The 27,593-nt window shown below is 48.6% G+C and overlaps 1 protein-coding gene across 4 annotated transcripts; it reads right to left on the bottom strand.

Annotated features, from left to right (window-relative positions):
• Positions 1–381: 381 nt before the first annotated feature.
• On the bottom strand, positions 382–26,738 carry XIRP1 (xin actin binding repeat containing 1). 4 transcript variants are annotated; one of them, XM_088654453.1, is made up of 5 exons: positions 26,621–26,738; positions 19,337–19,415; positions 14,499–14,662; positions 11,729–11,783; positions 382–9,501 (listed from the first exon to the last, which is right to left on the bottom strand). In XM_088654453.1, the coding sequence occupies exon 5, from the start codon at positions 9,499–9,501 to the stop codon at positions 1,876–1,878; it is 7,626 nt and encodes a 2,541-aa protein (XP_088510579.1). In that variant the 5' UTR covers positions 11,729–11,783; positions 14,499–14,662; positions 19,337–19,415; positions 26,621–26,738; the 3' UTR covers positions 382–1,875. The 4 variants fall into 4 exon arrangements, with proteins under 4 accessions (XP_088510579.1, XP_088510578.1, XP_034985296.3 ...); XM_088654452.1 differs by lacking the exon at positions 11,729–11,783; XM_035129405.3 differs by lacking the exon at positions 19,337–19,415.
• Positions 26,739–27,593: the final 855 nt, after the last annotated feature.

Raw genomic sequence — 27,593 nt, 5'->3', positions numbered from 1 at the left:
AGGCAACCTTGAACAGGAATTAAGAATGTGGAAGTCTCTCTACCCCCCCCCCCCCCAAATCTCTCAGCTAGTAAATGTGATTTTCTTTACTATCTTAATTTCTGTACACCAGACTGCTGTTGTTGGAAGAGAAATGAAGAATGTCTTACTGGTGCGGAACTGATCACTTTAAATAAAATAGCAAACAGGTCTTTGGCCCCCATCACGCCACATTGTAAAAGTGTTCAGGAATTTTCATTGTTGTTTCAAGGTAATTTAAAACCCATCTGTTTAAAAGACAGATTTAATTAGTTCATGAAGAGAAATGATCTGATGGGTGATTTCAAAGGAATTAACACTTTTGGCTAAGCACACCCACACAGACAAACAAATTGACTCAAGTTATTTTTCAGAAGTCAAATTTACCTTCAGAATGCAAATTTTAAAAAACAACAACAACCACAAAATACCTAAAATCTCCACTTGAGAATATACAAAACATTGTAATAAAATTGCTCTTACATGGTTTCACAATTGATTTAAATACTGAACAGGTAAGAAAGCGAGGAGTCTAAGAATAAAAGACATGTTAACAATGAATAATAAATTACAGTTCTATTTTTTTAAAAAAAGAGGAAAGCAATAACCATCCATATGCAAAAAAAACCACCCTGGTATTTTTTAGAATCCCTCCCCCATTTTCTCATTAAGAGGGAAAGACAATGATAGGAATTCTTAAATACTGTATGGGTTTCATCCTGATATGTATCTCTTGCTACATATGGATAGCTCTAAATATCCTGTTTGATATGTAACAAAGCTGAAGCTATTGACAGCTGTGATAAAAACTTTCAATTTCTAGCTATAGAGAAGTCATGGGTGTGTCTGTGGAGCATCTGTCAATCGAAATAAGAGGTGGGGGAAGGGCACTGCAGATTGAGTATCTTCTTGGCGATTACTCGTAGCCGAGTAAGACTGTCTTCCATAAACACGGTCTTAACAGTGAGTCCGTAAGTGACTGTGGAAGCCAATTCTGGATCCACACATCATTCCACAGTAGGGACATTGGTTTCTGGGCAGGAGTTGATCACAGTGTGGATTTGTCAAGCGTTCTTTCCTCTTAGCACGTTTCTCCCTTGTGTCCTGAGTTCAAGTGTCTTCAAAGCCCATGACACCTTTGGTAAAGGCTGTTCTCCAACTGGAGTGCTCGCAAGCCAGTGATTCCCAATTGCTGGTGTTTACACTACATTTTTAGAGATTTGCCTTGAGACAGTCTTTAAACCTCTTTTATTGACCACCAGCATTACGCCTTCTATTTTAAAGTTTGGAATAGAGTAGCTGCTTTGGAAGACGATCATCGGGCATCTGCACAACATGACCAGTCCAAATAAGTTGATGTCGAAGAATCGTTGCTTCAACACTGGTGATCCCTCCCCCCAAAATATTGGCTCCCTGGTTCTTTAGTTGTGTCCAGTGTCTGTCTCTTTGACCTCTGCTTTGAACTTCTGATTGTCTATTTGGGGGGAAAGAATGTGGGCCTGTTGGCCCAGGACAGCAGGGTGAGCCTTAGAAGAAGTCTTAAACACACTCTTAAGAGCAGTTGCCTCAATCTCTTCCCTGCAGCTTGAAATCCAGGTCTGTATTGTGATGGCAAGAAGCTGGTGGGCTTCAAGAACCGGTTTGGAATTCATCAGTCACAGTCTTACACAAACCCTAAGACTGTTCCGCAAAAGTTTTGCGAAGCTGAAGAGCTTCTCCTGTCATGCAATTTCCGTAATTTACAGTTCCTTTATCTTGAATGTGCTGGATTAAAGACATTTGGGTCCTATTAAAACCAGCTTGCTTAACCTTTAGCCCTGGGGTGAGGTTAGCCAGCTTGTAGAACAACCCACCGATTCATTTTTTGGCAGGTTTGGAGTTGCTGAAAGTGACATAGACCACCCCTGTTTCCTGGTTGCCTCCATTTGAGTGGAAGTCTTCTGCTGGGCTGTTCAGGTACCTACGAAGGACTGGAGAGGCCGTCACTTCATATCTGGTAGGGCAGGAGACCATGTCGCATGTGGAGGAGGTCTGAGTCTCTGACTGTTTGGTGACGGTGGTGGAGGAAGTGATTATTTTGTTTCCAAACTGGTCCACCTCCTCATACTGTTCCGTTACGGTTCGAGTAGCCCCATACAGCTTGGATCCATCGGGACTTGTCTGAAGTTCTAGTATGCTCTTTTGCCTTCTTGGATTTGATGGGCTTAAAGAGCTCAGGGGAGCTACTCCTCCTTGGTTCAAGCTTTGGGATGCCTCCCGTTCCTGATCACCATTGCTGCTAAGGTGATGTTGGAGATGGTCGGGACTACGGAGATATTGCTGCTTAATTAAGCTCCCTCCTTTTTTCATCTTGATGGGCTCCTGCTCCCCTTCACTGAAAGTCAAGTTGCAGCCGTCAGACCTCACGGAGTGACGTGGCAAGGAGCTAAAAATATCCTGAGCGAACGTGTCCCTTTCTGCTGCCCTGTCCAAGTAGTTGGAGGAAGAGGAACGCACCATTTTGGGGGATTCTGCAGTCTTCCGTGCAGCCGACTGAATGGAGATGTAGGAAGGGGAGGAAGGAGAAGTTGCTCGAGGCTGAACAATGCAGGGGACCCTTAGCTCCACTTTGGGCACCTCGTGCCTCCTTTCCTCTTCCCAGGACGAGTTCCGCACCCCTCTCTCTTGTTTGGCTTTGCTGGAGACGATGCTGATCTTGCGGATGTTGTTGCCGGCCGCAAGGCTCTGGGTACTCCCAAGAGACTCCTTGAGAAGTCCTGAGAGCCCAGCTATGTCTGATTCGGATTTCAGGCTGGAAATAGAATACAGGGCTTTCCTGATGGTCTCTTCAATGTCTAGCAGTCTGCTCAGTGTCTGCTCCTTTAGATGAATGATCTCAGCACTGGCTCTCTCCAGATCTTCAAAGGCTAACTCCACCGACGAAACACTGTCGGCATCTTCACGTGCTTCCTTCATCTGCTCAGCCTTCTCCACCTTGGGCTGTTTTGCCAGGTGAGCTTTGTGATACACCACCCACTCAGGGACGTCCTCGAAGAAGCTTCTCAAGGCTTTCACATCCACCTTGGAGGTTTCCTCCTCAAACTCCTTCACTCGGGTTAGGATTTCCTGTAGCTCCTCTTGCCTCCGCAGGTTCTCAAATATCTCCATGGCTTCCTTGACGTTCCCTTTCATGATCTCCTCCTTGTGAACAGACAGCCTCTTGCGACGTTCGTCTTCGGTTTCCCTGCACGCTTTCTCCCGCATGACCACGACTGGTTTTTCCTTTTCCGTCTCTTGTTCGGCCCTCGCTTCCGGTTCTCCTAACCCGCTGCTGCTCACAGACTGGTGACCTTTAAAGAACTGCTTGGATTGTGAAGACATTGAACCAGAAGTTTCTGGTGTCTCTTCTTGTGCCCTTGGACTTGTTCTCTTTGTAGCAGAGGCTCCAATGACGGCTGCCTTTTCTATCTTCGATGAGGAGACATGGGTTGTGACGGTTCCTTTTCTCAGAATATTGGCCTCGCACGATGCAGAGAGATACGGCTTCCTCTGACCTTCCAAGTCAGGAAGACCCACTTGGCATCCAAGAGGCGAGAGAAAATCTCGCTTGCCAGGCAGCAAACACATCTTTTCTTGTTGGCACAACTCCAGGGATCCTTGGATTTGGGTAGTAGGCTGGCAGTTCCCTCCTTCGCAGGCAACTGACCCATTTTTAATCTCCCCTGATGAAGACGCTTCCACTTTGCTCTGCTCTCCCTTCTTTGCCTTATATTTTTCTTCTGCTACTTGCAGGGGGGTCTTGACGGTGCTTTTCGTGGCCCTCTTCTCAAAAGCAACGTCTGTGGCAACAGTCGGGACAGGGCAACCTGTCGAATCCTCTCCGCATGCAGATTTCTTCCGTTCGTCAGCCTCCCCAGGTGCCCTGGCTTGGTTTGTGGGGGAAGCCATAGGTTTGTTCTGCTCAGCTGTGGCTGGAGGTTTGGGTGGGGAAAGGGGAGGCACCGCTTTCCCCGACTGCCCTTTCTTGCAGCAGGGAGGGTGGGGCGGTGCTTCCTTCAAAAGGAAGTCTGGTTTCGGAGGTGGGGCAGGCTTCTTCCTTGGTGGGGCGAGAACGTCTGGCTTGGGGGGAAGTTGCGGCTTCTCTAAAGGACTCTGGTTGCTGGGCTTGGCAGGTGGAGGAGGGAGAGTCTGAGGAACATGGGGCGGTGTGGGTAGGCAATGCTCTACAGCCTCTGCTTCTCTCTGTTTGGTTGGGGGTGGCAAGCTGCATTCGACCATCACTGAAGCTGAAGCTGGAGGAGGAGGAGGAGGAGGAGGAAAGTCATTAAGAGCTTGCGAGGCTGAAGCTGCCTGACTACTAACAGACTGAGACTCGTGTTTCTTTTTACAACTGGAATGGGACAGCCCTGCATTCCTGTATATCATAGCCGCTTTAAAATCTCCTTTGGAGACATTAACGTTAGACTTCTCCAGGGACTCAAGCGCGGCTTTTAAGTTGCCACGGACAACGTCCTCTTTGTCTACTTGCCTCTGTTCCGTGGCGGCACTCTGGAGGGCACGGATAGCTGTCTTTACATCGCCTCTGATTATCGCCTCTTGCTCTCGTTCTTCTGGAACGGAAGAGTGCTCTTTGTAATCAGACTCGACAAATGGGTTTACATAGGACTTCACTGGCGTGGCAGTATACAGGCCGTCCTTAATACTAAGATCTGCACTAGGCGCAGCTCGGCCGTCCGGGCAGGCTGCAACGGGCAGGGCACCTCCCTGGACTTCCTCGGAAGCACTGACCTTTGCGTGGGACACCATGGTCTTCTGAGACACACTTGCATGGGACCTGGAGGCCTCCTGCACTCTGAGGATGGTGACGTTGCTTGCTTGCTGCTGCTGCTGCTGCTGCTTGGTGGCCACGCAGCCCTCTATCTTTGCCGCAACGGATTGCACAGCCGCCTGGGGCTGTGCGGGGCTCAGCTGAATCTCTTCGGTCGTCTTTTGCAGCTTGCTCTGGACTTGGTGCTGGAGGCTTTGGGCCTCTGCTGTGGCTAGCCGTAGGCTTTGCATCGCTGCTTGAAGGTCACTCCCCAGAACTTGCGTTTTGGGCTGTGCCGCCATCTGGCTGGCTTCCCCTACCGTGGAACAGTGGGTCACCCCAGCTGTATTATCCTTCTGACCTTCCACTTTGGTGGTGGTAGTGGTGGTGACGGCTGTGCCCTCTTTCCTGTTGCCCAAGATATTTTGTTCTTCTCTGGCTACCCTGTGGCTACCATTCTGTGCCTTTTGCACTGACTGCATGGGCAAATTAACGTCCCCAGAAACAAGACCTTCTTTGACTATCGCAGGGGGTGGGGTTTGCGCAAGCCAGTGCGCAGAAGAACCTGGGTCACTTGCATGCATCGCTTTCCTTTCTAATGTACCTTCTTTGCTCTCACATAAGACCACTCGCTTAGCCCCACTGCTATTCCCCAGCACAATGTCTGCTGCTGCTGCTGCCACAGTTTTTTCCTCCTGCAGCTGGGCAGGAGATACGCTGAACTCTTCCACCGTTTTCAGGGGCTCCTCTTTTGCTTGCAAGGAAACCAGGCCCTCTATCTCGGAATCCCTTTGGAGGTTTTTTAAGTAATCCAGGTCTCCCTTTTCGATGCAGCTGGTGAACAGCTGGACATTGCCTCTCTCGTTGTCCTCTCGTTGGACGGTCGCCGTTGCCCTCTGCTCCTGGGCAGAAGCCAGCAGATTCCCAATCGTCGACTTGACATCCCCCTTGACAAACTGCTGCTGTTGAGCAATGCGATGAAGGAGAGAGTAGACGGTCAAGTTTGCTGACCCCATTTGTGTCTCCTGCATGACGATCCCTTTCTTGCTTGAGGTGTCTTGGCTAAAAACGTCTTGGAGAGCCTTTGCCGCATTGCTGCTCAACTCCTCTTGGCTCCTTTCAGACATGCCAGACTCCAATAGCTGCACTGCGCTGATTTTGATATCCCCGCTCTCTTTTTCCTGCACCAAAACCCCCTGGCTCTCCACGTTGGGCCTCTGAAGCAGCCGCATCAAGATCCTTTGCAGGTTGCCTCCCACGACCTCTTCCTTTTGGATTTCGGGGGCTCCTTGGCTGCCGAGTTGATACTTGGCCATCTTGACGCTCTCAATGTCGTTGGCTTCGATAAGGATACCGTCGTGTTGGATCACTTGGTAGGAGAAGAGAACTTCCAAAGTGTCCTTTATGGTTCTCTCCCTAACTTCTGTTTCTGTGCAGTGTTGAGAAGCACTGAGCTTGTCCAGAGGAGTGCTTTCAAACAACCACGTGGTGCTCTTCACGTCGGCCTGAGGGACCAGCTCTTGGGGCTCAGCACTCGCAGAAGCCTCTGTGTCTTTGAGGCTGTCCATGGGCTGCGTCTCAAACAGCCACGTGCAGCGTTTCACGTCCCCTTTGGCAATGTCCTCCCTCTGTACCGTGTTCAGGCTGGAGGTGCTTTCGGATTCTCCTCTGAGGGAGTCAATAGGCTGGTTTTCGAAAAGCCAGGTGGATGTCCTCACATCTCCTTGGTGGACATCACTGACACTGACCATCCTCACGTACTTCTTTTGACCCACTTGCTCTGATTCAAAGAGTTGCTTGCTGGACTGGACATCTCCCTTTGGCACATCGTCAACCGTTTTCAAGACAGGCCTCTTTTCATCAGCGATGGAATCCAGAGGCTCTGTTTCAAACCTCCACCTGGCTGTTTGGACATCTCCCTTCTTGACGTCCTCTTGGGTGACAGCCCTGATCACAAACACCTCTTCGTCTTTCTTGATCTGGTCCAAGGGTTTGGTCTCAAACTGCCACCGGGCGCCTTTCACATCACCTTTCATGATTTCTTCCTTCTTTACAGATGTGACTTCATGGTATCCCCCGTCTCTGTCCTGGATGGCGTAAAGAGGCTGTGTTTCAAACAGCATCGTGCAGGACTTGACGCTGTCTTTGTTCATGGTCTCTTCCTGGATTTTCTTGATTTGCACCTCGTTCTCTTTGTCGTGGATCTGATCTAGGGAGTAGGTTTCGAAGACGAATCTCTTGCCTCCGACATCTCCACCTCGGATGTCCTTTTCGGGGGGCACCTCTTGAATGCCCTCCGTGCTGCTTTTCAAGGTATCCATGGGGCAGTTTTCAAAGAGCCAGGTAAACTTGTGCACTGCCCCTGCCTCAATGTTCCCGTCTGCTGGGATATCGACGGCCTTCGTGGACGGGCTGGGCTTACCAGCTGAATCTAAGGGCTTCGCTTCAAAAAACTCCTTCACCCTGGACACTTCTCCGGACTGGATCTCCACACGGCTGGAGTACCGGATTACTTTCTTTGAATCTGCGTCACTAGTGACGTTATTGATTAAGGGTTCTGTCTCAAACAGGTGCTTGGCCGTTTCTGCATCCGCCCCTTGCGATTCGTCCTGGCGATAGGTCTTGCTGACCTGCAGATATTGTTCCTCTTGGCCTTTCAGGGAATCCAAGGGCTGTGTTTCAAACATCCATGTGCACGATTTGACATCTGCTCGTGGCACAGGCTCTTCTCCATCCTGCTTCTTCTTCTCCTCTTTCTCATACAGGGTGTCCATTGGGCGTGTCTCAAACAACCACCTACAGGTCTTCACGTCACCCCCTTGGGAAGAGTCTCCTTTCTCAGAGACCTTCTGCTCTGCCTGGTTCACCTGACTGTGGATGACGTCGATGGTCTGCGTCTCAAAGAGCCACTTGGCTGTCTCCACGTTCCCGGCAACCACCTCCTGCTTAGTGATCCCCTTGATAAGGTCCACTTTTTGGGTGCTGTCGTCAAACTGGTCCAAGGGCTTGGTCTCAAACATCCATTTGTAGTTGACATCTCCGCCTACAACTTCCCCTTCTCTGCTCACAGAGGTGACTTTGTGGAAGTTCCCAAAGCTGTCCTTGATGGCGTACAGAGGTGTCGTCTCAAACAGCAGCTGATTGGCTTTGACGTTCCCTGGAACTATTTCCTCTCCTTCCTTGATAGCCTCCTCGGTGCTCGCTTGCCTAATGCTATCCAAAGGGAGGGTCTCAAAGAGGCTCTTGAAGGCCTTCACGTCACCTTTCTCCACCTCTTGTACGCTGGTGGCCGAGGAGTCTTCAGGTGGAGATTTGGAGATGCTGCTCAAAGGACAGGTCTCGAAGACGTGCTTTGTTTGCCTCACCGCTCCTTTCTCCTCGTCTGAAAGCTCTACTTTCTTCAAATGACCCACTTCGAAGTCGTCCTTCAGCCTCTCCATTGGCTGGGTTTCGAACAGCCAAAGGGTTGACTTCACGTCGCCTTTGATAACTTCTTCCTTGGCTGGGATGCTGTCCGACGCTTCTCCTTTCAGGGCGTCGAGAGGCTGAGTCTCAAAAAGGAGGCACTGCTTACTAACATCGGCCCCTTGGATAAGGTCTGGAGAAGCCTTGAACTCTGCTTCTTCCACGGTAAATTCCCTTATGGCATCTAGGGGCTGTGTCTCGAACATCCATTTTGCTCCGCTGACATTCCCCTGGGCCACCTCCTCCAGCGATATCCCTCGGATGACTTGTACTTTGGAGGTGTCCTTGTTGATCGTGTCCAGAGGCTGTGTCTCAAAGAGCCAGCGGGCTGTCTTCACAGCATTGCTCTGTATTTCCTCTCTGCAGACAGATTTGATCTCGTGCATGTTTCCCGTTTTGTCCCTAATGGCGCAGAGGGGCTCGGTTTGGAAGAGCTTGACGGTTTTCTGGACATCGCCTTTGAGCTCTTGAATCTCCGACTTCAGCTGCAAGATATTCTGCTCCTCCACTGAACTGCAGCGGCCCAATGCGTCTAAGGAATGGGTTTCAAAAAGCCGGGCAGCCCCCTTCACATCCCCGCTCTGCACAGGCTCTTTGAGAACTGCCTCTTGCAAGTCGGCCTCATCCAAATACATTTTGTTCAAGGAGTCTAGCGGCTGGGTTTCAAACAACCACCGAGCCGTGTGCACATCCCCTCTGGCTTGTTCCTTCTCAGGTGCCTGGGCCAAAGGGACCAAGTTGTGTCCATTGAACGGCTGGCTTTCAAACCTCATGGACCTGTTCTTCACATCTCCGCTCGGGATGCCTTCCTCGTCAGTCAGCTTCTTGGCGGCTTGACGTTCTCCAATGGAGTCCAGCGTCCAGTTCTCAAAGATCCAGCGCATGGATTGTACCTCTCCTGGAAGCACCGCATCTAGATTCACCACGGCCTGCGCGCCGGGGTCGTCGGTACTCAGCATCTCCGCCAGGTCCTCTGACACAGCCACTTCCAGGTTTTTCCTCAGCTCTGGGTGCATATGGCGGTAAAGTCTCTTCAGCTCATTCACCTGACGCTGCTGGTAGAACCTGGAGAAGGACTCCTTGGGAGGAGGTGGAGGCAGAGGGTTCGTATCCTGATTCGCAGGAGCGGGAGCTGCGGCTGAGGCAGAATCGTGGGGCGGAGGAGGTGGGAGCAAACCTTCATCCAACTTGATGTTTGCCTTAGAAGACTTTTCGTTCTGAGCTTCTGCCATCTTTAAGGAAACAATTTGTTTATTTTTAAGTCAGCATAATCCCTTCGTCAGTACACCAGTTTGTTAGTGAGGAAGGTCAAATCCATGCAGCAGCTCTGGTTAATATGCCTAGCTGTGTGTTCATTCCGTACCTCCAAAGCACAACAAGCGTCACACCACTGCAAACTCACACAACCACCACAACTGGTTTCCCGTTAGTGGTGTTAAAGACACCCGTAACTTCAGTGAGAAGCTACAACACAAACACTTCCCAGGTGCTTTGTTTCTTCAGTCTTTAAGTCCTATGTTTCTATTTAGTTAGAAGAGGGGTTGCCAACCTTTTCAAGCCCATGGGTGCATTTGGATTTTTGAGTGAGTGCAGGTGCCATGACCTCTGGTCACTTCTCTCCTCCCTTTCCAAGATCAGCCCCCCTGTGTTAAGCATAATTGTTTAATTCACACTGATATGGGAATGCCTGCATATTGCTGAAAGGTTCAACATTGGAAAATTCCACTGCAGTATTCTAAGAGACTCTAAGCTTTAACTGAGTTGAGAATTAACTATTGATGTTTTCTGCTAGCTAACATGTGAGTGTTTAACCTTAGATCATATGAGAGACATTGAACTGCAAATTTGCCATCTTGGAAGGGTGGTGGCTGGAGCTTTTTGTTCCCAGGCTCTGTGAGAGTGAGGATGTAAATGAAGCTTTCCAGGAGCACACAGCCTCAGGCAGGATTGCAGGCTGTGGGAAGAGACAGACCTCTGGAATTATTTCATATTTTGTAAGATGCTGAGCCTATGCTTTGGACTGAAATATGTCTTACGGAACTGTTTGGATGTATCATCTGATGTTTTTTGTTATGCTTTGAATAAATTTCTGCAAGTAAAGTTTTAAATTAAACTTATGGGCCTTGGTAATGTTCTATTTCCAAAATGTGTCCGTTTTTATGCACCCAACCGCTTGAAGCTACACAATATTAGTATCTGCAATACCCTGCCAAAGAGGCAGAAAGAGAAAGGGACGTATATGTGCTGTGCTTTTCCAAGAGATCCGAGTAAAGGCTGAATCTTGTAAATGAATCTGAGCCTTGGAAAGTGCATAGAGCTGAAAGAGGAAGTAGGAAGGAGTGTCAATCTTCCAACTTCCTTCTTCAACTCTATGTACGGTACTTTTCGTGACAGGAAAAGAGAATCTCACCACCTCATGACCCAGGGGGAAATGAGTGGTGGTTCAGAGGCTTCATGGGTAGCAAAGGAAGACCTTGAGGGTACCATTGCACCCGAGAACACCACATGGTTAGAGAATAACACATTTTCCCAGTCTTGAATTCGGTTTGCCCCATTTTCACAGACATTTGTGGATTTTTGCACCAGTATGCTGCAGTTTGGGACGGGGACCTAGGAGACCAGGGTTCAAATCCCAACGTGGCCATGAAGTCACTGCCCCTCACCACCTCACAGAGTTGTTGTTGTGATTAAATGAGGAGAGGGAGAAGCACATACCCCGCCTTGAGCTCCCTGGAGGAAAAGGCAGCATAGCGGTGCGATACATAAATAATGTTTGCATGAGAATTCATGCGCCTTTCCATGCATGTTGCTCCTAATAGACACTTTTTCTTGGCACACAGTTAATTAAATTTGGCAAGCAGTTCCCCTCGATTCAATGCACTTTTGTACATTTTGTAAAAATGCATGCAGCTTTTGCTAATATACATGCTTCGTATGCATTCATTGGTTGGGGAACTGCATTGCAAAATTTAGAGGAGATCCCTCCCAAGGGAGAACTGTATTTCAATTTGGAAAGTGCGAATTTTGGTATATTGCCCCTTCTGTGTTTGAACCTGATGCACAGAGGATGCCGTTGAGAGGAATCCGACATTGCAGATAATGCAATGGGTAGCTCAGAATTAAAACAGGTGAGTCCCACCCCCCTTTTTGTACAGTATGAGTCCCTCAGTTGGATGCACAAGCATTTCCAGCAAACAAAAGTCTGGACAGCGTATTAGTAAACAACAGCAACGCAACAACAACAAAAACCAGTACATTGCAAACCAAACTGCAAATCACTCCAGTTTCAATTGCCGTTTAGTGCTTTCCGCAAATTCCACATTAGTGAGGTTTAAAACACAAGGTGATGTTGAAGCTCAGCGTGAGACACAAAGCCTGCATTCATTGTTAGCATAAACCGCGCAACCACCTGCGGATACTGGATTAGGCAACCACACCTATGTTTGTAGCATTTCCTACCTTATTTGCTTTCTGGTTATGCGGAGAATTAAAAAGGGATCTTGTGTATGAAATTCTGAATGAAACACAGAAAGTAGATTTATATTTATATTCATATATATACATACATACATACATACATACATACACACACACACACATCACTAAATACATATTGATAGGCCTGTAAGCTACAAATATGGAAATGCCAAATTCAATGTCAGTGTATAGGCACATTTCTCTAAAGCTATTTTATCTTAATATTCTGATCTTTCAGTTTCACCATAGCGGAGGCGTATTTGTCCTGCTCTACATGCATGGACTGGTTTGACGAGCCAGGGGTGGGCCTTGGTAATCTGCCATCCTGTGCGGGGCCAAAATTTGACACACAACCCCCCAGCCCAAGGCCACCTGCCCAAAGCCAGGTAAGGGAGGTGCAGGCTTTGGGAAGGAGGCATGTGGCTCTGGCAGGGTCCTAGAGCCCTCCTCGCTCCTTCCCAAAGCTGGGCAAGAGCTAACTAGGCTTTGGGAAGAAGGAGGAGGAGGAGGAGGAGGAGGAGGAGGAGGAGGAGGAGGAGAGGAGTAGTAGTTTGGATTTGATATCCCGCTTTATCACTACCAAAGGAGTCTCAAAGCTGCTAACATTCTCCTTTCCCTTCCTCCCCCACAACAAGAACTCTGTGAGGTGAGTGGGGCTGAGAGACTTTAAAGAAGTGTGACTAGCCCAAGGTCACCCAGCAGCTGCATGTGGAGGAGCGGAGGCACGAACTTGGTTCCCCAGATTAAGACGAGAAGATGTCCCCTTGGGCCCGGCAGAGGAACCGAATGTGCTGCCCCAAACCCGCCTCTGCCATTGGCCATGGAATTCTGGGAGTTGTAGTTCACTGTGGCAGCAGCATAGGATGGGATCAGGGAGACTGGGGTTCCCAAAAGAGAATCCTCTGCACTCTCACCAACTGTTATCCCCCAGGTTCTTTGGCAGGGTGGGCATGAAAAAGAGAGCAGGAGTCCTGCACTTTTGACAGCTGTGTAGAAGAGGGAATTCCAGCTGTTAAAATTTAGACACTATGCAGTGCTGATCATCCACTTTGATGGCTTTTACAAAAACCGGAAGGTAAGGCAATTGATCTCTACTAGCCATGATGGTTATACAACTGCTTCCAGTGTCAGGGAAAGTTCGCCTCTGGGCACCAGTTGCTCAGAACCGCAGGTGGTCAGAATACTGATGTGCTCAGGTCTTCCTGGAGGGTTTCCCTGAAAGACCTGCCTTGGCTCCCAGTACGTTTCCGGTCACAATTCAAAGTGTTGGTGCTGACCTTTAAAGCCCTAAACGGCCTCGGTCCAGTATACCTGAAGGAAGCATCTCCACCCCCATCGTTCTGCCCGGACACTGAGGTCCAGCTCCGAGGGTCTTCTGGCGGTTCCCTCATTGCATTCCCTCCCTTCAGATGTCAAGGAAATAAACAACTATCTGACTTTTAGAAGACATCTGAAGGCAATCCTGTTTAGAGAAGTTTTTAATGTTTGATATTTTATCATGTTTTTAATATTCTGTTGGGAGCCGCCCAGAGTGGCTGGGGAGGCCCAGTCAGATGGGCGGGGTATAAGTAAATATTATTATAATCGTCGTCATCATCATCATCATCATTGTCGTTGCCGCCATCATCATCATCCCTGTGGAGCACCTGGTTGGCATTGTATTTCCATAGCATTGTAGAGTTGGAAGAGGACCGTGAGGGTCATCTAGACCAATCCCATGCAATGCATGAATCTCAACACGCGGTCCCCCATCCAATTTGAAACCACACTGAATCCTGCTTAGCTTTGCAAATGTGCTAGCGGTTTTATTGCTGCACCGCTAGGAGAGTCCTCTTCTATATGACTGTTAAATGTGCAAGAGCCCTGATGTATTTTGCATCTGAGCACTGGATTCATGTTGGGCTGGCTGCTCATTTTCAATTTCTGTCCCCTCATTTTCTCCACCAGTAAGTTCGGTACTCAATATGCCTGCAATCAGTAGGCATTTTTTTTTAAGTCATTAAAAAACCACCAGCATTTTAGTGCAAATTTCTCCCAATATATACCTTTTTGTATTATAGGCTTGCAAGCAAATTTTCCTTAATAAAATGCATATTTTTTGCTTTTGTCGTTTTCACTAACATATCTATTTCTACAGAGCCACCCCCCTAATATATTAATTTTGCACACATGATTTGGTTGGAGACCTGCGTTGCAAAATTAGAAGTACAAATTTCGAAGGAGAGCTGTGCTTCAGTCAACATATTGTGTCGAAAGAGCAAATTAGGATGGTTAATGCTGAAATATGACCCAGATTGGATTTCTCCACCATTCCTAATTCATGTTAGTTATCATAGAATTGTAGAGCTGGAAGGGACCCTGAGGGTCATCTAGTCCAACCCCCTGAAATGCAGGAATATTCAATCCCATACAGGGATTGAACCTGCAACCTTAGCATTATCAGTGCCACGCTCTAACCAACTAAGCTATCGCATGGATATGCCCTGAAACAAGCTGGTGGCAATTTGAGCACAGTGTTTGCAACTATTTGGACTTTTTAAATTGCCCTGCAGCCTTTTCAGATCTAGGCATTGTATATTAGCTACTTGGAGAGAGGGAGATGACCACAAAAACACACTCCCATAATAGCATTCGCCCCCTCCCTGCCCCAATTCTCCCCTGCTCCAGTATGGCCATTTGTGGAGGAAGGCATCGCTCAAATACTTCTTTTAGCTCAGAAAAATGAGAGGAATGTCAAGGCTGAGAAACTTACTGGTTCTGTCAGACCACCGGGGAGATCCGCAGCGGCAGCTGCTGCCTGAGACAGATAAAGAGCTGACCGCTCCTTCACAGAGGGGAACGAGGCCGTCCTGTGTCCTTGGCGAAGTATGTGGCTTTTGTGGCCTGAGCGGTTTAAAACTCCCAGGGTCCTCTCATCTGGAACAGGGACAAAGACAGATATGCTAAGATATGTGCCAGGGTTCCAGCATCAGTAGAAATACTACTTCACAGAATCACAGAATTGTAGCGTTGGGTGGGATCCCGAGGGTCATCTAGTCCAACCCCCAGCAATGCAGGAATCTTTTGCCTAACGAGGGGCTCGAACCAGCGGCTGTGAGATTAAGAGTCTCGTGTTTTACCAACTGAGCTATCCCAGCATTTGCCCCCTTGTGGAATGAAGCCTTACCCTCCTGCTAGAAAGCTTACTACTTCAGGGTCCAGATAATGTATGATCCTGGTTAGTAACTGATGGCCACACAGCTAAATCTGGCCTACACGGTACTAAAAACAAGCCCTGCGGTTGTTAACCCCGGAAGCAAAGGAACAGTGAGGGCGAGCCCTTGCAAAGAAGTCTTCCTTAACTCAACAGGGCTTTTTTTTTTACTAGACAGCTATAAGATTTCACTGTTGATCTCCTATTTTGGACCCCTCACAGCTCCATTGCTTCCTGCCTAAATTCAAACTTGCTTCAAGCAGGCTCTCTGAACATCTCCCCAAGTCTGATGGATATGGCATTCCAAAGACGGGAGAGAGGCTTCCAGCAATTAGGGACTACTAAGGTAAAGGACCCAGGTGGCGCTGTGGTTAAACCACTGAGCCTAGGGCTTGCTGACCAGAAGGTCGGTGGTTCGAATCCCTGTGACGGGGTGAGCTCCCGTTGCTTGGTCCCAGCTCCTGCCAACCTAGCAGGGAGCCGGCGTATAGCTTCCAGGTCATGTGGCCAGCATGACAAAGCCGCTCCTGGCAAACCAGAGCAGCACATGGAAACGCCGTTTACCTTCCCGCTGTAGCGGTTCCTATTTATCTACTTGCATTTTGACGTGCTTTCGAACTGCAACGGGAGCTCACCCCGTTGCAGGGATTCGAACCGCCGACCTTCTGATCAGCAAGCCCTAGGCTCAGTGGTTTAACCACAGCGCCACCTGGGTCCCTAGGGACTACTAAACCCAGTCCCAAATCCCCAAAGAAAACAGAAATGGAGGGGAGGGAGCACTGTGATACCTTTCACAAATAACCACAACATTTATTTGTTTATTTGTTGCAGATCTGCAACAGTAAGACTAAAGGGCAGTTTTCTTTTCAAAACACCTTTTCTGAGATCAACTTTGATACTCATAATATCTCAGGTATATTGCCTGATACTATCATTGTCACTTTTTTTTAAAGGCTTCTTAGGATCTGCTTTAGAACAAGTCACTTAAAACCCATTTTTAGGAGTGCAACCGTGCGCCATTTTGATGCATCTAACTCCACGTCCTCTGGGGTTGCCAAGCTGAGATGCAGTTTAAAAGTGGAAGGTTTTCTGTGTAGGTTAATCTACTGCAACCCTCAACTCCCCTCCCCTTTATTGCGCTTGATGCTTCTCAGCCCACTGTTGGCTTATTATCAGCTCTTATAAAGCAACATTTCCGAGAAAACGAGTTACAGACAGCAGCCTGAGTCACGTGCCTTGGTGACATTCGCCCCATACATTTAAAGCACATTTAATGCACGTGGCTTCCCCCAAAGAATCCTGGTAACTGTGGTTTGTTGAAGGTGCTGGGATTGCAGCTCCGTGCAGGGTAGATGGCAAAACACCACAACACAAAAGGAAAAGAGGAGGCGGAGGGAAGAGGAAGAGAAGCCAACTCAAGCTCCAAATTCAATTAAAGTGGATATTTGAATAGGGCAGACTATACACATGCAGGACTGGTCAGGAATTGTGTATTCTTCACCACTTTTAAAATACTTGGAAAGGGGGGGGGCAGCACATGCCCAGTGCCCATTTCTGTGTGTTTTGAAGAGAAGTTGTGAAGAATACACCTATGTCCCCTCTTGCACCAGGAACATAGGGATCTGCCTTAAAAAGAGACAGATCATTGGTCCATCTTACTTAATATTGTCTTCACTGACTGGCAGTGGCTTGCCAGGGTTTCAGGCAGGATCTCTCCCAGCCCTACCTGGAGATGTTGGGGATTGAACTTGTGGCTTTCTTCATGCAACGCTGGTGCCCTTCCCCCAGACTACAGCGTTGGGGGAGAGTCTGCTCCAGAGACCAATTTATGGTGGGCCTTGACATTTAAACATCTCAAGCAGCTGAAAATGCCATGCTGAACCACAGGGATGCCTTGCACTTATTATTGCAGTACATGACGCATCTATCATGCACACAACTGATGCAACAGGCCAGCCAGGCATGGCGGCCCCAGTCAGTCTAGGCATTTGACTCTCGCTGTGCAGATGCCCACAATACAGGGTTCTCATCTTTAACTGAGAAACATGCTTCTTTGAGGGGTATATTTTTATAACCCCCACTTCACATCCCAAGGTCATGCTTATGTAGGGCAGATCAGCCTATTTCCACCCTGCGTCAGATTTACATGTGTTCACTCACAAGCACCTTCTCATCCAGTCTTTTAAAAAACACCTTGAAAATTTGCATTCGTTTTGGATGTATTCTTTCAAACGGCATTTTGTCTCTTCTCCATGCTAAAGATGTCCAACTGCTTCAATCTCCCCTCTTGGTCTTTGCCGCCCTCCTCTCAGGGTCACGGGTTCAATGCCCCACGTTGGCTGAAAGATTCCTGCATTGCAGAGGGCTGGACTAGATGATCCTTGTAGTCCCTTCCTGCTTTACAGGTCTTTGATTCAAGGATATCCTTTCAAAACGGCAGTGCCCAGAAGTATGTACAGTATCCCAGCCAAAGTCTAACCAAAGCAGCACGCAACAATACCATTGGATGCTATGATTCTGTTGAGGCAGCCTAGAATTGCATTTGGCATTTTTGCTGCTGCATCACACTGCAGTCTCGTGTTTATCATGTGGTCTGTCCTTAAACTTCAGTGTCCAGATGTGGACACAATATTAGTAGCAAGCAACCAATTTCTGCTGTGGCTTGGCAACTTAATTAATGATCCTCAGTGATATGTGGCATCCAAATTAGTAGTCAATCCAGACTCAGAATCAAGCATTGTTCCAGATGTTCTGGGTGCGTCCCTGAAATTTCCCCAGCCCTGAGTTCTAAGTGGAGAAATGTATTTCTTGGGAGAGATAATGGGAAGTTGTAGCAGCATCAAGCTCTGTTCCAGACAAGGCAAGGTCCCCATACCCATCAACATGCAGAGTCCCCAAACGGCGACGCGGAACTTCCTGTCTGTGCTTCCTGCAAGTCATGTGACCTGCATGAGATCACAGAGCCCAAAAGACACACATGGGGGGCGTGCTCTGACCTAAAAGTGCACATTTTGGAATGCTGCACAAGATTGCGGCTCCAAAAGAAGTGATCCCAACAACAGACAACACACGGTGGCATAGCAAGGTCAAGCGTGCAAGCCCTTAATATAGGGAGAGGTGGGCGGGTGTTCCAATGCACTGACCAAGAGAGAAAGCTCAGGGTCATGTGCATTGGCATATATAGGTCCCTTGATCCATTTTGGCTAGCGTCCCCATTGGTCAGATTGAACCCAGCATCAAGGGACCTACCAATTGGGTGTTGTGGCTGACCAATCGTACCCACCCACAACACAAGGGTTTGGTTGCCAGGTCTCACCGCAACACATGCCCTCTTTGAGGGAGGACACGATTTCCTCTGTGAGAAAGCAAAGCAAAGCTAATTTGACCCAGTAGTGTTTCCAATTTGGCCTGCGAGGCCATTTCTCTCAAGCCATGCCCACCCTCCCAACTCACGACATCATATATAACCCGTAGGCGTTGCCAGGGGGCAGGGGGGCAGCTGCCCCTCCCCCAAACTAAGTAAATGAATAAAAAATACTTACTGACCAGTTGTGTTGCAGATAACTTGGTTCTGCCCCCCAACATAAAACCTGCCTCCCCCAATAAATCCTGGCTACGCCCATGACATGACTTGGCGAAAGTCATGCAAGTGGCTGCCTGGTATTTTGTAAACAGTAGCCATATGGGAGGGGCACTGATCCAAACTGGGATCATGGTTGGGGGAGGGCTTTAACTCTTTGCCTCCACCTCTCTCTCTCTCTCTCTCTCTCTCTCTCTCTCTCTCTCTCTCTCTCTCTCTCTCACACACACACACACACACACACACACACACACACCGTAACTGCTATTCCATCTGGAGGAAAGCTTCCCATTGGTGCCGAGCAACATGGTTAATGTCTAAATGTTAAGATGTACGCTATGAGCACAGCCTCACACCCAACAGTTGAAAGCTGGCAACCTCTCTGTGGGTGGGATCGGCTACTTTGGCCTGCTTGCCTTTTCCCTTCCTTCCTACAAATAGCTCAACAAACTCCTGCTTAGTCAACAACAATAACTCCTGCTTAGTCAACAAAGCTCAACCTGTGGCATCCGGTACATTAATCTCTGCCGAACTGGCTGACTTCCAGATGTTGTGGACTACAACTCCCATCAGCAGTAGACCAAAAGATCTGGAGGCCATGAGGTCGGCAGAGGCTGTTTTACACTTGACTCGTGTTTTTCTCTCCACTGTAGCCGCCATTACTAAAAATGCTCATGCAATACCCAGATTTGCTCTGAGATCCAGAATATATAGTCAAAATAGACAACTCCTTCTCCTCTTTCCCCCTTCCTGCCCTGCCCCGTTTTGCTGCTATGTTAAAACCACAGCGAGCGTGCCATCCAGCGGTGCCACCCACCTGTTAGCATCGATGGCTTCTTTCTCCAGACCGGCTGAGTGCCACCATCCACCCCCGACTTGCCGACAGACGCAACTGCCTATTAAAAAAAAAAGGCAAAGCTGCAAGCTCAGCGCCCAGCCTCTCTGCCAGAGGTGGCCAAGAGCGTGTCGTCAGCTTTGCTGCTGAATCCATCTGCCCCGGACAAAGAGGCCTGCTAAGCAAAAAACCCTATTGTGTGTCGCGGCATAAGCTGCCCCAAATGCCAGCAGAATTTCTCTTTCTGCAGCAGCGGACAGGCACAGCACCCAGCCTAGCCTGGTGTGAGCCGTGTCTTGTGTTTCATCGCAGCCCACCTTTCTTCCTTGGGCAGCAATTCATCCATGCACTGATCGCACCAAGCCTTGATTATTTTCATCAGCATTGCTGTCTTAACAGCATGCCACCCCACAACGAGGAGTTTCCCTACCCCTTGCTGAGATCCTTTTGGCTCTTCCGAGATTTCTCAGATGTTTCGCCTAAGGAGGAATTTGCAAACCCAGGGCCTGAATTTAACAGTGGACAAGATATAGCGATGCCCTACGGATGTATTAAAAAAAAAACCACCCTGGCAAACATCACTGGATTTATAGACGTTTCCTTGAAATTCAATTCACCAGATCACTTTGGGTTGAGCCTGGTTCCAGTTCCCCAGAACACCTATTGGCTGAGAGTTCCTCCTAATTTGCTTGCACAAAACTCCTGCGGAGTTTAGATTTCGTTGGGTCTTTATTCAGCATTCGTCCTGATTGGGTTGCAGGTTATTTAGACAGTAAAGAAGATTCCACCTAAACATTAGGAAGAACTTCCTGACAGTAAGAGCTGTTCGGCAGTGGAATTTGCTACCAAGGAGTGTGGTGGAGTCTCCTTCTTCGGAGATCTTTAAGCAGAGGCTTGACAGACATATGTCAGGAATGCTTTGATGGTGTTTCCTGCTTGGCAGGGGGTTGGACTGGATGGCCCTTGTGGTCTCTTCCAACTCTACGATTCTATGATTCTAACTTCCCCTTAATCCTTCAGACGTCACACGAATTTCAATGCCTTTCCCTGTCACTTTCCTTACTGCAATTATTTGGTTTCTCTTCTAAAGTGGGTGACAGGAGACATCAATTGCACCAACCTAAATTTTATCCCAGTATCTGCAAAAATGCTGACTAGGCTTAGGGGTGCCCCATGTGGCTGAATGATTATGAGGAAGAGGAGAGAGATGTTTGCTGCAAAGCCCTGGAGCAAAAACCTGCTTTTTTCTCCTAACGGAGGAGTATGAAAAGGATTTCTAGAATAGGTACGTTGTATTCTGCTCTGCAGCAGGAGTCTGGCATACTTCAGTTTGGGGATTATATTGGGATTCCCAGCTTTTACGCCATCCCTCTTTGGATCATGCCACTAAGTATTTGCCCCTTCCTGCTTCCTTTCCCCCCTTGCTGCCTACTGGCCATTTCCAGTCCGCCAAAGTCATAGAACCATAGAATTGTCGAGTTGGGAGGGATCTCAAGCATCATTTAGGATACTACTCCTTAATTTGCAAGTGCTTTGCTGCTTGCTCGTACCCTCACCTTGTACCTAAGGCTAAGCAACCAAAATGGGCAACCAAAATGGTCAAAGGCCTGGAAACGATGCCTTATGAGGAACGGCTTAGGGAGCTGGATATGTTTAGCCTGGAGAAGAGAAGGTTAAGGGGTGATATGATAGCCATGTTCAAATATATGAAAGGATGTCATATGGAGGAGGGAGAAAGATTGTTTTCTGCTGCTCCAGAGAAGCGGACACGGAGCAATGGATTCAAACTTCAAGAAAGAAGATTCCACCTAAACATTAGGAAGAACTTCCTGACAGTAAGAGCTGTTCGGCAGTGGAATTTGCTACCAAGGAGTGTGGTGGAGTCTCCTTCTTTGGAGGTCTTTAAGCAGAGGCTTGGCAGGCATATGTCAAGAATGCTTTGATGGTGTTTCCTGCTTGGCAGGGGGTTGGACTGGATGGCCCTTGTGGTCTCTTCCAACTCTATGATTCTATGATTCTAAGCCTCCCCCCCCCCACTTTCCATCCTTCACAGTACTGGAATTGAGTACGGTGAGTGAGGCAAAGCAGGTACTAGAAAAAACAGGCGTCTTTCTTTCTTTCTTTCTTTCTTTCTTTCTTTCTTTCTTTCTTTCTTTCTTTCTTTCTTTCTTTCTTTCTTTCTTTCTTGTGGGTCACATTGCCCCCATCTCTACTGAGAAGGGCCTGTAGACCAACAACCCTGTTAAGAGTCGATTTTAAGACTAGTTTCTCATGCCATTGCTAGATTTAGGGTGGTACGAGCAGTTCCCCCGCGCCGGGTGCTGAGCCAAGGGGGTACAAATTTAGAAATCCCATAACTGAGGATATCAATTTTGGGGCGCAAAATTATGGCCTTGCACAGGGCGCCGTATTACGAAAGATTACCCAAGTCCGCCCCTGCTCGTGCACTTAAACCCACCATGCAGTCATGCCATGGTAGAAATGTTCGCCTGAAATTGATGTGCCCTCATTGATGTGATTTGTGTGTGACACTCTTCACTGAACATCATGGAATCTTAGGAATCCTAAACCGTCTTTGTAAGGGAAAAGCCAAGGGGAGGAAGCAAGGGGATTTAGTGCTGAACTGGAAGAGCTTTAAGCTTTGGAAGTCGGTGAGGGGGGTTTAAATAAAATGGGGAGGGGTGACATTCCCTCAAAGTTTTGATTCCTTAGGAAACAGGGGTAGTTCCTTGTAAGTTCTTGTTTTTTACAAAGAAGAAGAATTTTTTTATTAAAAAAAAACCTCACTGCCACATCAGCTTAGATAGCTCAGTCGGTAGAGCATGAGACCCTTATTCTCAGGGTTCCTCCCCACCTCCATGAAGTCATGACATTTTGATGCAGTGTCATTCCAAGGGGATCTCCAGTGTTGCCCAATCACAAAATAAAAGCAGATTTGAATTCCTCACACCCCAAAACCTATTTTCTAAGACTGAATAAATTTGCCAAAATTCAGTTCCGGCTGCTAGAATGACCCACCCTCTTTTCCTGCCAGTTCCACTCCATCTGTCTTTGCCCTGCCAGAGCTTCTACGGAGAGGCATCTTGGCCTGGACCAAGGACGTCAACCACCCCCAGCCCTGCCTTCCAACAGGGGAGGAAGGCACTTCCCCTGCGTGTATCTGTGGTTGGAAGTTAAGGAATTCACTCGTGTGGCCTCTCCCCTAATCCCTCTCCCTTTGCTCCGCTGCAAGAGCCTTGACAAAAGGCTTGCTAAGCGCCGGCGCCGCTCGTGCCCCCGGCCTTGTGGGATTCTCATAGATGGATAAGCAGCAATAATAGCTGGAGGGTGGGGGGTAGGGAGAAGCCAATGCGTCCTTTTAACTGGAGGATGATGGGTCCGGCTCTATATGCAAACCCCATTCAGGCAATGGGCGTACGCTCAGCCCCCTGCCTCCGCCCTGCGCCGCCCTGCCCCCTTTCCATCTCTGTGCTGGCAGGCCATTGTCCTGCTGCCAGGTCCCTGATCCTGTCTGCATTCCTGATGGAGCAACACCATCCCAGGGCCTGGCAGCGCTCTCTCTCTCTCTCTCTGTGTGTAAGGCTTTTTCTGGTCCAGGCAGGCAATGAAGTTTGAAGGCGGTTGGAAATGGAAGGGGCAGCTTCAAAGATCTAGCACAGCCGCTAGAAATCACTACCCGCCCTCACCTCAACCGCATGGTCTTTTGAATAGTAAAGGTAAAGGGACCCCTGACCATTAGGTCCAGTCGTGACTGACTCTGGGGTTGCGCGCTCATCTCACATTATTGGCCAAGGGAGCCAGCGTACAGCTTCCAGGTCATGTGGCCAGCATGACAAAGCCGCTTCTGGCAAACCAGAGCAGCACATGGAAACGCCGTTTACCTTCCCGCTGTAGCAGTTCCTATTTATCTACGTGCTTTCGAACTGCTAGGTTGGCAGGAGCTGGGACCGAGCAACGGGAGCTCACCCCGTCACAGGGATTCAAACCGCCGACCTTCTGATCAGCAAGCCCTAGGCTCAGTGGTTTAACCACAGCGCCACCTGGGTCCCTTTTGAATAGTAGAATCACAGAATTGTAGAGTTGGAAGGGACCCCAAGGGTCCTCTGGTCTAACCCCCCTGCAGTACAGGAATCTCAGCTGAAGCATCAATGACAGGTGGCCGGCCAACCTCTGCTTCAAAAACCTCCAAGGAAGGAGAGTCTACAACAGGCATAGGCAAACTCGGCCCTCCAGATGTTTTGGGACTACAGCTCCCATCATCCCTAGCTAACAGCACCAGTGGTCAGGGATGATGGGAGTTGCAGTCCCAAAACATTTGCCTATGCCTGGTTCTACAACCTCCCAAGGGAGATAGTTCTGCTGACAAACAGTTCTTACTGTCACAAAAGTTCTTCCTGATGTTAAGTTGGAATCTCTTTTCTTGTAACTTGAAGCCACTGGTTCGAGTCCTACCCTCCATGACACATACAAGCCCATTTAGGCTGCAATCTTATCCCTCACCGAGCCGAGCCATAGCAAATACTAATGTCCATTGAATAGCTGGTGGTGCTGAACCTGTAGTTTTGACAGCTCGGAAGGGGCAGTCTCCCCCCCCCCCCTCGCACGCATTCCTTGCAAATGGCCCCTTGTTTGAGACAAAAGTCATTGTGCTTGTTACATTTGGCCTGAGAGAGAAACCAGGGGTGGGTCTGGGGGGCTGGGCAGGCAGGCAGGCAGGGGAGATAATCATGTTTGAAAGAATGCAGAGCTGCTATTCCTGGTTCAAAAATGCAAAGGCGAGTGACAACTGCCGGTTGCATTTTGGGATGTGGGGGCGAGAGGAGGTTTGCCTTCAAGCGGGCAGCTGGTGAGAGAAGCCCAGTTTCATTCCTGTGCAAAAGGCCAGGGAGGGATCCCGAAACCCTTTGGAATGTTAAAGAGCTTTCAGAAATACAATGCATGAGCCAGTGGTATTGTCTGGAATTACCGTCGCATTGCTGGTGCTGAATGGAGCGTAGTTGTCCAGACAGGCAGAGGGTGGTATTTTAAGGCTGTGCATTTTTTTAAATAAAAAATGAATGGAAAATGAAATGTAATGCTTGCACCCACATTTGTTTTACAGGTGATGGATCCTGAAATGAATTGGTAGCTGCGGGGGGCAAGGAGGAATCAAAACAAACTTGAAAAGCAATTACGGATCCATTTTTTCTTTCATTCTTTACCTTTGTTTTACGCAGGGCACACCATGCATTTAAATCACTATCCTATTGCTTTAAACAGCCATGGGTTTCCCCCAAAGAATTCTGGGAGTTGTAGTTTGCCAAGGATGCTGAGAGTTCTGACGAAGCCCCTATTCCCCTCACAGAAGTGAAATTATCAGAGTGGTTTAGCACTCAGTCCATACCCTCCAACATTCCTCCCACGAAAACAGAAACATCCCCTCCAACATTTCTCTGATGAAAATGGGGACGTCTTAAGGAAAAGCGGGACATTCCGGCATCAAATCAGAAACCTGGGGTGGGTTCTGTAAATCTGGGACTGTCCCTGGAAAATAGGGACACTTGGAGGGTCTGTCGGTCTCTTTTCTCAGGGAGCTCTGGGAATTGCAATTATATGAGGGGAATAGGGGGTCTGTTCCATAATAAGCACCCCCATGTGGCTGGGCACCAACTCTTTCATCTTGCTACTGTTAACGGAAAACACTATGTAATATATTTCTGAAGCCAGCAACGAAAAGACTGTGCGGTGCCCCAATCGCTATCTTGACAATCGCTATCTTGTCTGTGGATAGTTCAGTTTGGCCCACGTTGGGTTCTAATTTGACCCATGAAGCTGTTTTCCCCAAACCTTCCCCCACATGACATCCTATGGTTATCACCTGTGCGGAGAGAAGTGGCTGGATGGGCTGTGCGCTGGATTCCACCTTGGGAGACTCGATTGCAAAGCCATTCCCTGCAACATGCAGCCTTGAAGCGCCTTCCATCCGATGACAGGCGCTGCCTTCAAGACGGCTGAACCATGGCGCTTCAAAGCACCATTCAAGGCCTCTCCAAGCCCCGGGTGGTACTTTGAAATCATGATGATCATCACCTGATGTCAGCCAACCGCCAGATCAGGTTTCCACCCATTCGATGTAAAACCACTCACTCTCTAGACCAAACATTTGCAGGGAGTCTCCATGTGCAGCTGTTTCAGCTGGGACTGATGAGAGTTATAGTCATAGCTGCCAAGTTCTCCATTTTTTAAAGGGAAATTCCCTTATGCTGAATAGGCTTCCTCGCGAGAAAAGGGAAAACTTGGCAGCTATGGTTATAGTCCCTGGAGAGTCTCTGGTTGGGGAAGCGTAGTCTAAGGCAGGGTTCCTCAAACTTGGGTCTCCAGTGTTTTGTTTTGTTTTTGGACTACAGTTCCAGTCATCCCTGACCACTGATCATGCTAGCTAGGGATGATGGGAGTTGTAGTCCAACAACAGCTGGAGACCCAACTTTGGGGAATCCTGATCTAAGGAATACAGAGCTGCCCTTGGGTGGCCATTTGTCAGGGATTCTTAAGCTGCATTGTAGGGGGTTGGACTAGATGACCCTTGGGGCCTTCCCATTCTACAGTTCCGCAGTCTGATCATTCCATCACAAAGGAGGTTTGGAGTGGGCGCCTTCCAAGTTCCCCCATTCCCAGCTCTAAAATCCCACGCCACCATTACTCAGGTAATTAAATGACAACAATGACAATTAAAAGAACACCCTATGAGATAAAATACAACGGAGGCAGGCAGAAAAGGTATATGTCGGAAAGACCACCTGTAGCTTTCAGACTCTGAATGGCAGCAACCCCTCCAAGATCACAGGAAGAGCCAAAATGTGTGTCTGGAGGGTGGGGTGGAAGGCCAAAACATTTGTGGAAATACTGGCTTTATCCATTTTTCAGTGGATGTGCCCGAGACCTGAATCCAGGTTCACCCTTTGCATCTGGGGCCCATTATGCCACATCAGAAGATAGACCAGCTTCCAAAAGTGTCAGGCCGCCATCTGGATGTGACTGTTCACTACGCCAAAGGAACACGTGCCTGACTACAGAAAAATAATAATGACCACCATCCGGCTGAAGCTTTGGCTCAACGTAGAAAAACCAGGTACATTAAGTTGGCTTCGCTCAACGAGATATTTGACAATCGCTAACTCCCACCAGGGCTGGAGCTGGGCATGTGCCACTCAGCATCTACAACTCCTCCACAGATTTAGCTTCCGTTAGATTCCCCTTCCCTTTACGATATCTCAAGAAATGACTTACGGAGAGTTCCCAGCAATCTGCAATGGCAAGTCCTGGGCTGGCGTCTTGGAAAGGCCCGGCCGTTGGTATATCCGAGGGAGGAGACCTGCTCCACTCTCTGATCCTGGCTCTGAGTCTCTCCTGCCGGCCCCTCGCAGCTGATTATATCTTGGAATCCTGAGCTATGTTGGGAGGATGAAAAGGGTGGTCTATTTTTAGGGGGCAGGCGCTCTGCTATTCCATCAGGCTGAGTCAATCACGATTTCTTGTACGCCAGTTTGGGAGCAGGAGGAGAAGGAGCCGCGGCATGTCCTGCAAAATTGGCAATGCCAAGAGGGCTGACTCACTCCACCAAGCCCCCCCCCCGCCGCCTCCACCCTCGGTAAATCGTAATTTGGTAAGGGAAGAAGCACATCAGGGACTAGGGACACTTCGCTGAGTCATGCTCTGAGGTGTTGTGTCATGACGGCGACGGCGGCACCACGTCAAACACACCTTTTGAGATCAGAAACTAATTTCAGACCACTAGTCCAGTCTAAAGCCCATTTAAGCCCAAGGTCATGGCCTGCAACGGTTTTGTTTTTTTTGTTGCCCCCGTCCAGCCCAGTCATGAGAGGCCTCTCTCTCATTTTCTCCTGACAAGGGTCCCTCGAACTAGGCTGTAAGATGGGCACGGGCAAGGCACCTCTGAGCATGTCAAGACCGGTGATCTCATACCCTCCGATGGGACGTGGCCCAAATCTGGGACACCACCTTCTGGGACCGAAATCCTGCACAAATCCCAGGACCCACATGGGATTGCAGACCCAGAAAAAAAGCACTTTTGGGGGGCATGGCAAGATCGTGGACCCGAAAAAGCACTTTTTTCAGGCACGATGCCCCCAAAACACATGTTTTGGGGGTGCTGCGTGAGATTGTGGATGTGAAAAGGCAAGATCTCGGCCTGAAATCATGCAACAGCAAGGCGCCCCAAATGAGGTAGTTGACAGGTATG

The sequence above is a fragment of the Zootoca vivipara genome, chromosome 11 (assembly GCF_965207765.1).
Source record: "Zootoca vivipara chromosome 11, rZooViv2.hap1.1, whole genome shotgun sequence".
NCBI classification, from domain to species: domain Eukaryota; kingdom Metazoa; phylum Chordata; class Lepidosauria; order Squamata; family Lacertidae; genus Zootoca; species Zootoca vivipara.
This window is presented reverse-complemented; position numbering and strand designations above follow the sequence as displayed.